The sequence below is a fragment of the Corvus brachyrhynchos genome, unplaced genomic scaffold, assembly GCF_000691975.1.
Source record: "Corvus brachyrhynchos isolate BGI_N302 unplaced genomic scaffold, ASM69197v1 scaffold5, whole genome shotgun sequence".
Classification (NCBI taxonomy): Eukaryota; Metazoa; Chordata; class Aves; order Passeriformes; family Corvidae; genus Corvus; species Corvus brachyrhynchos.
In genome coordinates, this window is record NW_008238321.1 from 1,920,594 (window position 1) to 1,932,875 (window position 12,282).

The following is a 12,282-nucleotide window of genomic DNA, read 5'->3' on the forward strand; positions in this document are numbered from 1 at the left end:
ATTACCCAAAGGGGTTGAATTTGTCTTTGAATCCTGCACTGAAAGCATGGCAGAAGGTCAGGCTGCTGCCTGAAGGTAGCATCAGTTTGCATTAGTGCACGCCCATGCCCTTCTAGGATGCTGATCTGTTCTGCAGCTTCTGCAGCCTCCCCAGGCAATTTCCTTATTTCTGGACTGATCTTACCTTTAAAACTTTATTTCTAACATTTACATTTAGCCTAAGTTTCAAAACAGGAAAAAAATCAAATCCTTACTATTTGTCCTGCCCTCAAAGGACCTGGAGGCTGGAATATTTCTTTTTCTTTGCCTTTTACGTATTTGATAACTACTGTCTCCCCCAAGACCTCATACTTTTCTCTCTGCTGGCCTAAATACTGTTTGAGTCTCTCCTTGTAGGTCCAGTTTTTCTCCTCCAGAGTCTGTGCCCTTCCACAGCAGTGCACTAAGTGGACTACACTTGTTGAGGCTGTACCTCACCTAACTCAGCCTGTTTCCTGTCTCTCTGCAGAGGATAATAATGTTTAGCACTCAGGTGTGCTGCTGTAAAGTCTGAGAGATGTTCATACTAGTTATTGACTTGTCCCCATCACAGTTACCACATAGAGGCTGAAAAACCACGAGAATTTATTCTCAGTAACACTTTCATCTCCAGTATTGATCCTTGCTAAGACTTTTTACTTTTTTTGCTTGGTTTGTATATTAGGAGCCTCCCTAAGGAAATCAGAGAGAGCAGCCTGGATTTGTGTGAGGGATGTGTGGCAGAAGCAGAGAACAATCCCCGTTTTGGGATTGTAGAGGTCAGCTTGAGGTCAGCTTCAACTGATGCCCTGGAAACTCGAATGCAACCTCTCCTGCTGGACTGAGGAACATTTGCTTTTCTGTCTGATCAAACACTTTTACAAAAAGCTGAGATATATAAAAACAATCATATAAAACCTGTTGTTGTAAGCAGGCTCTGGTACAAGGCAGAGTCCAAGCTGGGACTGCTGTTCTCAGTTCCTTGAGTGAATGTGATGTTCCTATGTAGTTTTCTTGTTCCTTCTGTGCCACCAAGGGTGGCTGTAGCAACGCTGGCTGTTTTCCCACCTGCATGTTCCTTGTTCTTGTTCACCTCCAAAGGTGTCCTGATGAGCTCTGTAGCTGTTGAGCTGTTGAAAGAGGGAGGATGTTATGACTGGTTCAGATCACAAGAACTACAAGACCAGTGGTTGGATGCTCATGTAACTCTGCTGAGGAGTTGATTTAGGATTGTGCTGGGATGAGGAAGGGGAACTTCTCTTGCTCTTTGTTACAGGAGTTTCCACTTCTTTATGGCCTATGTGGTATTAGTTTTTTTCTTCATCTTTGGAGAATCCAAAGTGTGTATGTGGGAGTGCTGAAACACAGACAATCTCATGTGGAAGAGCTGCTGATCTTGCAGCATAAGCACTCTGTAAATAGCAATCTCAGTTTTCACAATGTTATGCAATAGTGATGTTCATTTCCCAAACATCTCTAGCTAGCCTGGCCTTTTGCCATTCCCTTTCAAGATCTGTTAGTAACAGATTCTACTTGTAACACCTAAAAGAGGACTCGGAGGAAATCACAGTCCTCCTACTTTTGGCTGTCAGGGCCTCTGTGCTCTAAAAATTCTGTCTGGAAGGTGGTTTGATCAACACTGTGGAGGGGAAGTTAAAGGCATCCAAGGGAAGTTGCCTGTCTGCACTTGCACAGAGCAGCAGTGCTGTGGCACATGGAATGTGCCTCCCTGGTGACTGCAGAGCTTTCCCTCTACACCCCTTCACAGCAAGACACTTGTGTTTGAGAGATCTGGTTATGCCAGCATGCACTTTCATTCCTCTTCTGTTCCTTGGAATTGTTCCTTCTGTTAATTACACTCCAGTGCCTCCACTGGAGTTTCTCCCGGGTAATATCCAGTTGTACTCAGGAACTGTGTTAATGTGAGTGTTATTTTTGGTCAAACACAGGAGAGGTTGAAGCTTTTTCTAGCCCTGGCTTGATTGTACCTGTTATCAGAGATCAGCACTCAGCACAGACCTGCCAACAGTGGTGCTCTGTGTGACTACAAGCACCAGGGTGCACTTATATTAATTATGTTGCTATAGCAATGTGGCGCTTTGTTAAAATTGCTGACTGGGACTCCTGGTGAGTGATGGGGGCAGCGCAGGGAAGCAAGGTTGGGAAATGAGCTTTTCTGCCTGCTAGCAAGTGATGACATCCTGTTGGATGAAAAGGAAGGATGTGATAATTTGCTGATGTTATTCAAGTGTTCAGAAAGATGATGTGTGATGAGAGCTTTGGGAAGTCTGCAAGAAAAGTAGAATTTAACTTACTGTCCCTACCCTCTTTAAATAGGATGGGTAGAAAATTCTGTGCAAATTGTTCAGCCAATGTGCTCTCTGAAATTAGGTTCTTTAACCTATGCTTGTGTTTTGATGGTAGCCATGATAAGATACAGCTTGGTTTACCAAGGAGAAAAGGATGCTGTTCTTGGTCATGTTAGCTAAATGTGATTTAAGAGCTTTGGTAATGCTTCTTCAGAGAAGGACACTTGGTTGGAGCCCATTAGCTCCACACTCTTTTAAGGTGAGTGCTGAGGTTATGTCATTTGCTCCTCTTCTTAAGATAATATAACACAAGATCCCCTTTTTCTGTGGGAGTTTGTTCAGATGTCAACAGAAAATCAAGGGATTACCTTTTATTACAAAGTTAGTGCTTTTAGTTCAGTGAAGGACCAGCCACCAGGGATTCTCAGTTCTTGAAAATACCTTGCTTGGTCATAGTGAGAATCTCAGTTTTAACCTGTCCCATCTCTGCTGTCATTTTGGGAGGCAAAACCCCAGACGTGGCCTGCAAATGTCTAAAACTCCTAAATATCAAGTTGGAGTAGCCTGAATTACATGGTATGTTCAGGGTTTCTGTGGCAGGGTAAGTTGATATTAAAAAGTCAAACAGGAACAATTTGGGCTGAGTTGTAAAGCTCATTGAGCATCTTCCAGACAGAAATGCCAGCTGAGCAGAGCCTGCTGCAGTTTCCCAGGGGATGAAGCACTACAGTGAGTGACCTGATTTATTTGCATTTACTTGCACCATGAGGAGACTGTGGTACTGATGCTTGGGCTGGGGGGAAGCAAGGGAGACAGAGCATGGCCTGAAATCCTCCTCCAGGCTAAACAAAGCAGGTATTGATGCAGCCATCTATCACCATGTCCAAGTGCCTGGAAAAGCCTTTGCAGGAGAGCAGCCACGTTCCAGAGCTGTGCTGTGAGCAGGGCCACAGGCACTGGGGAGCAGGAGGCAGCACCAGTGTCCTGCTGTTCCTCGGGGCCTGGGGCACAAAGCAGTGCAGGGGATCCAGAGTGAGGGGTGCCAGAAACCTGGTGAGTGCCCAGGCAGGGGGTGCCCAGGCTGCCTTTGGCAGGGCTCTGACGTCCTCTGTGCCTTTTGAGAGCTGCCTGAGCTCCTGTTTGGCTTGCAGAGGAAGGGCAGTGGTGGGGATGGGAGGAAATGGGCTGTGTGAAGGGGAGCAGTGCTGGGGCCATACCTTGTGCTGGGAAAACTGCTGCCTTCAGCTGAGCTGGAGTTCTCAGCTGCTCCAAACTGCTGGGCTTCCTTGCCTTTGTCAGCACAAGCCTTTGGACAGGTCCCTGAACACCAAGGTAGCATTGGGCTGCAAAAATCTTGGGCTGTGTGGCAGTAAGAGAGTTTGTGTCTGTGCTGGTCAGGTGCCCTTAGCCAAGGAGCTCCTTATGTGTGAGTGCTGTGGCTGGCACAGCCTGTGTGCCCCCAGCATCCCCTGTGTGTGCCCCCAGAGTCACACAGAGACAGAGCTCAGTACTGCCACTTTCACTGTCAGTGCAATTTCTGATCAGAGTCCCAATTTACTTGAGTAAGAGTAGGGGAAGAAAGAGAAAAAGAGGGGTTAAAATGGGGGAAGCAGACAACCTGTGTTCTTTGTTTTTAAGACTTGGGTTGTTTTGTTTATTTTTAATCAACCCTGTGAACAAGTATGCCTATCTGATGAGTAGTGAGTGGGCTGTTTGGAATAAATCTACTGACCTTGCTAGAAACAGTGTGAGTTTATGCCAATCATTTATTATGCTCTCACAGGGAGAAGAGCTTCACTAAAACAAAGTTTGGGGATTCACTCCACTTTGGTTTTAGCTTTTACTATCAAAGACTTTGCTAGTATGTTGGAGTTTTGGGATCCTGGGAGGTGAACAGAGGGGATGTGGTAGCACAAGGTCTCTGGCAGCAGGGCACCAGGCAGGGTGGGGAGGAGGAGGGTAAGGACAGTGCATGCAGGTTTGCAGGTTATAGCTCACCTGTCTTAAACCTGCAGCTGTGCCAAACGATTCCAAGTCTGATGCTGGGTTTCCATATCTTTCCTGTTGGTGCTGATTCCCAAAATGTCCTGTACATTCTGTGCCTCTTGGTGCTTTCCCCTTTGTCATATGAAATAGCACCCAGAGCCTGGGGGGAGGGAGAGAAGGGGACACAGGAGAAGCAGAAATGTTTGCAGCTGGTTTGGTGGTATCTCCATTGGGTAAGTAGTGGGTGCACAAAAGGGTAAGTTTGGTCTCTTCCCCTTTCAGACTTGAGCGTGTGTCTACTAAACGTGCAGCCTTATTGCCTATGAATTGTGCAGATTTGATCTTTTATATGCAGTAGCTTTTTTTCCCTCAGTGGAGCAGTTGCCATGCAGTCTCCAATTTACATGAATACTAAACAGAATGACACAAAAATGGTGTTGCTGTAACGAAACCTATTAATAGCTTTGCGGAGAGGCACTGACGCATCTGAATTAAAGCTGGGGAGAATCATCATCTTTGCAGACTAAGTTTTCCCAAGATGAGCAGTGACTTTAAGTGCTCAGAGATGCTTTCAAAGGGCAGTGATTTTCCAGGTAGTTTCTTGAGAACAGGCTTGCTTGAGACATCCCAGCTTGGGCTGACACAAGCTGAGGCAAATGTCTCAAGTCCCTGTCAGAAATTTGGGCTGAATGGCTGTGCTTGGAGCACTGCCGAACAGTATCACAGGATACCTTCTGTTTTCCTTGATAAATATTTGGTTTATTTAACAACTGTTACTTCCAAACACAAAACATTTTCAGTACATTGCTGAAACAGAGCTCTGGCAGTGAGAGGTGGTTATGGATGGAAGTGCAGAGGGGCTGGTGCTGCCAGTGTTTCTGGTGGCAGTGCTGCACCCCAGGGATTTCCATGTGTTTGAGGGTTGGCCTGCCTGCCCAGGCATCTCCCTTCCTGCACCTCTGCCAAACTGGGGTGCATTTTATCGATGTAGCACCTAGCAGCACTGCCCTGGCTCAGCAGGGTGTGGTGAGTGGTACCTTCAGACCCTGCTGCTCTGAGTGCCCCAGGCAGGAGCTGGTGTTGCCTGACTTCCCATGCTGAGCCCAGCTCTGAGCTGCAACTGGCAACAAGGACAGCTAAGGACCTTCATTTTGGGCCATGAAATTGCACCAGCTTAAAAATGTCTGTCACAGATGTAAAAAAAGTTACACCCTCTTCTTTCAAGTCCAAGTGTGATACCCCCAAGTTAAGATACTGTGCTGGGTAGAGGCTTGCAGATGCTCCATGATAAACATGTAATTGCCAAGAATGTTGGTTTAGTTCAACATGTAACCAGAGCGTGCAGAGCAAGCTCATAGTCTCCTGCTGGTCACCTTGGTAGAGCTTTGGAGTCTGTTCTTCCTTTTTTGCAAATGTACAATCCCCATATTATCCCATGATCCCCTGAATCTATGTACATATTTGTAATATATGCTTACCAGAACTGTCTGTGTCATACGAAGTTTGCCTAAACCCTGTGTTTTGAAACAGTTATTTCAGAAGGGGAAGCAGAGCCCATTATTGGTGAAGCACAGGAGATTTTTGCCTTTTTGTTTTCATTAAGGTGTCAAGTTTATAATGATTCCCTACAAAATAAAAACCAGCAAGATCAGAGGGAAAATTGGCACTGATTGGGACTCAGATTTCAGAGCTGCACTGCAGGATGCTGGTTTCATGTGAGCCAAGGCCATTTACCTTTCTGAGACAAACCTTTCCCAAAGAGTGTTCTTTGAGCTATTGAAAAACATCATACTGGATATTTCCTGTGCACTCCATCAGGCTTTTTGGTTATTACTGGTAGTCAACTAAACCATCTCAGTGTAGGAGTGGGGAATTTGTGGCAAAGGCTTGCACAGGCTGTAACGAACAGACTCAACAAGAGAGATGGAAACAGATGTGCTCTCAATCCTTTTGTGCTTTACAGTAGGATTTCCCTCTGTTTCTCTAGGGTTGCCTTGTCATTTCCCTCTTTTTTTTTTTTTTTTTTTTTTTTAAGCCACCTCACTGGTATTAGTTTTATTTTAAGACTGGTCAAAGATGAGCTATATAGTTCACTTCAGACAATTCAATGTAATCGGTCTCACCTGTCAAGTGTTCTCAGTCAGGCAAGGTATGGATGTATCTTCCGAGAGTAGAGCACAGAAAATATGGTCTGTACTCAGGTTTTCATTATTTCTTACAGGACACAGGTATATCAGTCAGGCTGCAGCTAAAATTGACGTGGATTTTGATTATGATGGACCTCTGATGAAGACAGAAGTTCCTGGACCACGATCCAGAGTAAGTTTCCAAAGTATAGTAACTTGGGGTTTTTTTATCTTTAGCTGTGTCTAACTTGCTAGAAAACAGATTTCATTTCAAAACTTAAATCTGATATGAATAAACATGATTCCTTAAGTCTATGCTCACTTTTATCAGGAGGCTGAGAATGAAAAGCTCATGAATGAAATGCCTGTCTCTGAGAGGCAGATTTGAATCTCAACTGCCAAGTTCCCGAGTGGAATAATTCAAGGCAAAAGAGCATCATTTTAATCTGATAAGGATTGGTCACTTGTGCTCCAGCTGAAATAGAAACTTTTTATGATGTGAAATAGTGCTTTGGTTTTGAAATGGAACAAGAGTTTCAATTCACTGGACATTGTTTTACTGTGGCAGAGTCAGCATTTGTGCATGTGGTGGGTTTTTGGTTTTTGTGAGGTTTTTTGTTGTTTTCAATAAAAAGGAGCTGTCTTTCTAGAACCAATGTACCTGTATCCCTTCTGTGTGACTCTGGCTTCTCTTATTTTCTGATTTCTCTCTTGTTTTCTCAGTTCAGTTGGTCAATATAGAAGAGGCAGCTTTCCCTTTTTGGAGATTTACAGTTAAACTGTGTTTGCAGCCCGTTTAGCTCTGCATGCCACAGGTCATAGTTTTGACTGTAATATTTGCAAGATGCACCATGAAAGTTCCTGTGGCAGGTAGAGTTGCCTGGTAAGCACACAGGACTACAAAGTTTGCATATGATTTATGGGATCAAAAAAAAGAAACATACATTCTCCATCAGTATATGCTAATTACACACCTGAGACTCTGACATTTGTTTTTCTGCAGGAATTAATGAAGAAGCTGAATGGCATTCAGGTAATTTGTCAAGTTTTCTGTGTTTTGGGGGTTGTTAATACTTTGATTTCAGAAGTTGTTTTAAAATCCTGGTTTGTATGTTTGTGCCACAGAGAAAGGTGAAACACTGACTCTGGGATTCCACACTGAGTACATTATGTGTGGTTTATGTGTGCATTTGAATAAAATTTTTTGTAATATATTTTGAATACTGCTGGATCATTTTGCTAGCATCAGGGGTTTTTTCTTTCAAGGTATGTGTTTAAACTTGTGTGTTTAAAGAAGAACCTTGGAGTTGTTACAGAGTGGCCAGTAAAAACAAAGTATGTTAGGGCTTGAGTTTAAAAGTATGTCAGCCTAAGTACATACTGCCTTCCTAAGATGAGCAATTTCTCCAAATCTGTGCTTCATTTCTGTAGAAAAAGTAAAGACTTGCCCTTTTAACAGTCACTATAAAAATAGCTTTACAGTTCATTCCCATGCAGTGAATATAATGTCTTTTCATCCTAGCATTAGATATTTTTATCAGATTTTGCTGTATAACCATTAGTTGCACCTTCCTACATACTGCCACTTTTTAAAGCACTGTTTTGCTTCCTTGAAGAATGCAGAAGCTGTGCACTTCTTTTGCAATTATGAAGAGAGCCGAGGGAACTACCTCGTAGATGTAGATGGCAATCGTATGTTGGATCTCTACTCCCAGATTTCTTCCATCCCAATAGGTAGGAGATGGTTGTACCAAAATGTCTTTGCTTTGTCCTCAACCTGTCATTTTCTTATCTCAGGCACTACCAGGGAAGTTGGTTGATGAACTTAAAAAAGCAGAGGTGACATAAGGAACACCTTGTGATCAAGGACAGCTCACTGCTGTGTATTGTTTAGTGGGGGCTTTGGATAGCTGAAGAAACTACAAATTCAATATCTAAAGCTCACTTAAAGTGTGTTGGTGCCTGGAAGAAGCTCTAGTATTAATCTCAGTTTGAATTTGCGAGTTCCACAATTCAGGTTGTCTTTGTTGGCTTGGAGTTGTGACTTTGTGACTCTGTAACAGTATGTTACTGTTTTAAACATTAACAAGTATAGCATAGACAATATAACATGAAATTATAGGCTTTAGTTAACATTTCTATCTCAAAGTAAGTGGGGAAAAAAAAAAGGAGTGAGCCATGTGGAGTGCAGCAGGATGAAACAAGCCCCAGCAATGAGCTGTGGCACTGACTGAAGCGAAGGTGGCAGCTCATTGTCTGAGGGAGCAGACACGGGGCCTGGCAAGTGCTTGGGAAAGTCAGCTGATTGCTTTGTGAAGCCTTTCAAGCAGAAGCAAGGCAGAAATGCGAGCCCCAGCTGCAAGGCATACAGGTTTCAGTAGGGGTTCAGTCGAGTTTCAGTTCAGTTTGTTTGCTCCGTGGTTCCTCTCAGCTGATTAAAAATACACTTCTGCAGAAGCAAAATAGCAGAAGTGCTGGGGTAACTTAAAAGATAGATCTTGTGCTATGTATAGAAACTGTGATGACTCAAAATCATCCCTACAGGCCTCCTTGCCTGGGAAACAGAATTTGATGATGTTCAGGTTGTTACCAAATTTTTGGCATCTAAGACCTTGTGACTGCAATGAGTGTTCACATATCCCAGTCTTCTTTGCAGACAATGTTTTTGCTGTCCTGTAGCACTCAAGTCAGTGTAATCAGTCCAGAACCCTGCAATGTTTGTAGCTCATTTCCCCAACATGAGGTCTCACTACTTTGTATCTTTCAGGCTGCACTGAGATAACTTGGCTACTGCTCACATGGAAATAGGGGTAAGATAGAGGAGCACAACGTTTGTATGCCAATGAGCTTGGCTTTTAGGTTTCTAGAAAAGGAGATGCGTTTAGTGTTCATGGCTTCCCATTCTTCACACGAGAAATTCTGATTTGGAGAAACAAGTCTCGGTCATGTAGTCAAATGCACGCTCCAAAGTATGAAAGTCAGTGCATACTCCAAAAGAATGAAATTCACATTGTACAGACAGGGCACTGAGGCCTTCTGACCTTCTGGTGCTTGATGGTGCAAGCATAGCTCTTTTAATATAGCTTTGTGCATAAAATATTAAAGTATTATGGAGGAAACATTGTCGAAATGGGCAGGAGCTCTGCAGTTTACTTCCTCTGGTTGACTGAAACTGGTGACATACAGACAAGACTCCAGTGCTGTGACTGACCCTCCTGAGCCATGTAGTTCCTCCTTCACATGTGGCAATGCCTTCTGAGGACAAGCTGGGTTTTCATCCCAGGGAACATATTCCTCAGTCCCAAAGGAACTACAGTGCAGTGCTTCATACAGCTTCTCAGATAATGGCTCTGGGATGTACAGCAACAAAGAGTAAATGGAAATTTAATACTTACAGGCTGACCCAAGTCTAACACACAACATTAATTTATACGTTTCAGTTGTACTGAATGACAAGACTATCTGAAGCTGCCCAGGTTACTAATAATGTCCCTCTTGGTGACAGAGGTAGGGCCTGGACTGGGAGAGCAAAACAAGACCACAAGGTGCTTGTTAGTCATCTGTGCTTATCTCTCTGCAAGTAAATCCAATAAAACCTTTCATGAATCTGTCAGGACTCTCCAAGATTTAATAATGATCTGTTACAGTAGAATATATTTATCAGCAGAGGATGAGAGGTAATAAGTGTCCGTGTGGAGAGATAAGAAACAAAGTATAAAAAACCTCTAGGCAAAGATGCTCTGGGCTGTTTCTTGCTGAAAAACAAAAATTAAAATAGCTTTTTACCACACTTTTTTGGGCAGTTGTAGCATAGCATAGTCCTTTCATCCTGCATCTATTCTGTCTAATAGAGTTAGAAACCCCATGGAGCTAAATGCAAGGGGGATGCTATTGACGTGTTTGCCAGCAAACATCCTGGAATAACAAATGAAACAATGTGTTTTTCAGTGCTGGGAAGGTCTGCTTTGTTTGGGGAGATGCAGAGAGGTATAGTTTGATATTATTGACAGCAGCCTGCTGCTCAGTTCAAATGATTCTTTGGGCTTTCTCCATTTCATTATTTTAGCAGGTTCTAGTTGTTTTTCCTTTTGCAGACAGGCACATTCATGAGCCTGGAGGACATACATGTTCCTGTCACACTGATCCAGACACACAGCAAGAGTGATGGATCAGGTGCCCCTCCCTTGGAGCCAGCTCAGTCACCCCTGGCAGTGGATTTGTAACACTGCAAACCCTTGTGCTGGTCATGGCACTGAAACGAGTCAGTGCCTGTTTGCCATCCCAGCCTGGAGCTGTTTGACTTGTCTACCACAGTTACATAAGGGCTATTCAAGCATTTAGTTCTCCCTGGTGTTAGTTCCTGACTGAACCCACGGGCCAGCTCAGCTTCTGTCACACACAGCCTGACTCTTTCACAGCAGTTGGGCTTTGAGGATCCTCTCTTCCTTCACTGGAGCCTGTCTGAGGAGGTACAAGGATGAGGGAGTGTTAGGAGGAAGACCAGGCCACTTGGCCTGAAGTGAAGAGATTGGGAGACAGATTCTAAGGGGGAGGAATATTCTGTGGGGGTACAAAAGGGTAAATTGGGGCTAATAGAAGTTTGTGTTACATAAGAGAAGATACAAAGACATTCACATACGGTAACACCAGCAACAGGATTACAAGTTCTTACAATCAATACCAGAGTTGATCCTTGAGCTTCCTAAACAATGGTCGCTGTTTATAACAAAGTTCTGTGTGCTTTGGAGATTTCTAAAACACTTGATTTGCTCTCAGAGGGGGTCTCAGTGGCAGCCACAGGTGCAGTTCTCAAGGACACAGCTCTCTAGCTGAACAACAACCATTCCCATGACAGCAGATGCCATGCAGATTTAGCTGTTCTGTGTCCCAAATAGCCACTATTATTATCTTCATAATAACTTTAACAGATTTATCAGCATGACATGCCACTAAAACAATATGGATATTCTCTCATTTTCAGCTAAAATATTCAAAACTGAGCTTATAATTGATTTGTTAACACAGTAGCCTAATGCTTCATTGCTCAAAAAGGATAATCAGGGCTGTTGTCATTCCACTGGAATGGGGATTCAGAAGCACAATAAGCTTTTGTAACAAAATTAGCGTGGTCTGACTTCTTGAGCAATAGGGAAAATGAGGTTTCCAACTGTTTCTACAAGGAAATTTAAAAGATGATGTTAATCTCTGGTGTTGGCATTTCATACATTAGAGATCAGCCTTAAAATGAAATTTCTGGCCTCCTTTGAAGATTTTTTTTTTTTTACAGCAGATAAATTGGTTTTGCCTGTAAGCAAGCAAGTTGTCTTGTAGAATGTCAATGGGTGTAAATTAAGCACCTTCATTGTGTTAAAACCGAAGCTTAGTTTCTTAGTAAAAAGGACAAATTGTTGCATCTTTTTCCAAACAAAAGTTTATCAAAGTAAGGAAATGGGAAGGAAAAAAAAAAAAGCTGGTCATGAGAGGAAGTGAACAGTGCAGAACCTCCTTGTTTAGCAGGAGACAGCAATTTATCAAACAGGTTTTTTATGGTGATTCACAGATGAGATATGTAAATCTGTGACTGAGAAGAGAAGATTCCCAGCCAGGTGTCTCGGAATATGTAATGGGCTGTGGCAGGGCAGGGATTCAGGTGCTCATTAGCCCATGGGTTTTGAGTGCATGGCTGGCTGTGCAGTCAGCCTCTTCCTTCTGGTAGGACTGAGATGATCGTGCAAGAATCTGCATGTGAGGGGTGAAATCTGTATCCCGAGCCTGCAGTAACTGTGTGTGTTTATGTGGGAAAGGCTGGATAACAGTGAGGCTGAGGCATGCACACCTCAAAG

General features: G+C 43.4%; 1 protein-coding gene across 4 annotated transcripts in view; it reads left to right on the forward strand.

Moving 5' to 3' along the window:
• ABAT (4-aminobutyrate aminotransferase) overlaps positions 1-12,282 on the forward strand; it is a 47,520-nt gene that overhangs the window by 21,772 nt on the left and 13,466 nt on the right. For all 4 annotated transcript variants that reach the window (XM_017733927.1, XM_008633376.2, XM_017733926.1 and 1 more), the window contains exons 3-5: positions 6,535-6,632; positions 7,443-7,472; positions 8,056-8,173. In XM_017733927.1, coding sequence (XP_017589416.1) covers positions 6,535-6,632; positions 7,443-7,472; positions 8,056-8,173 — 246 coding nt within the window. The remainder of the gene's footprint in view (positions 1-6,534; positions 6,633-7,442; positions 7,473-8,055; positions 8,174-12,282) is intronic.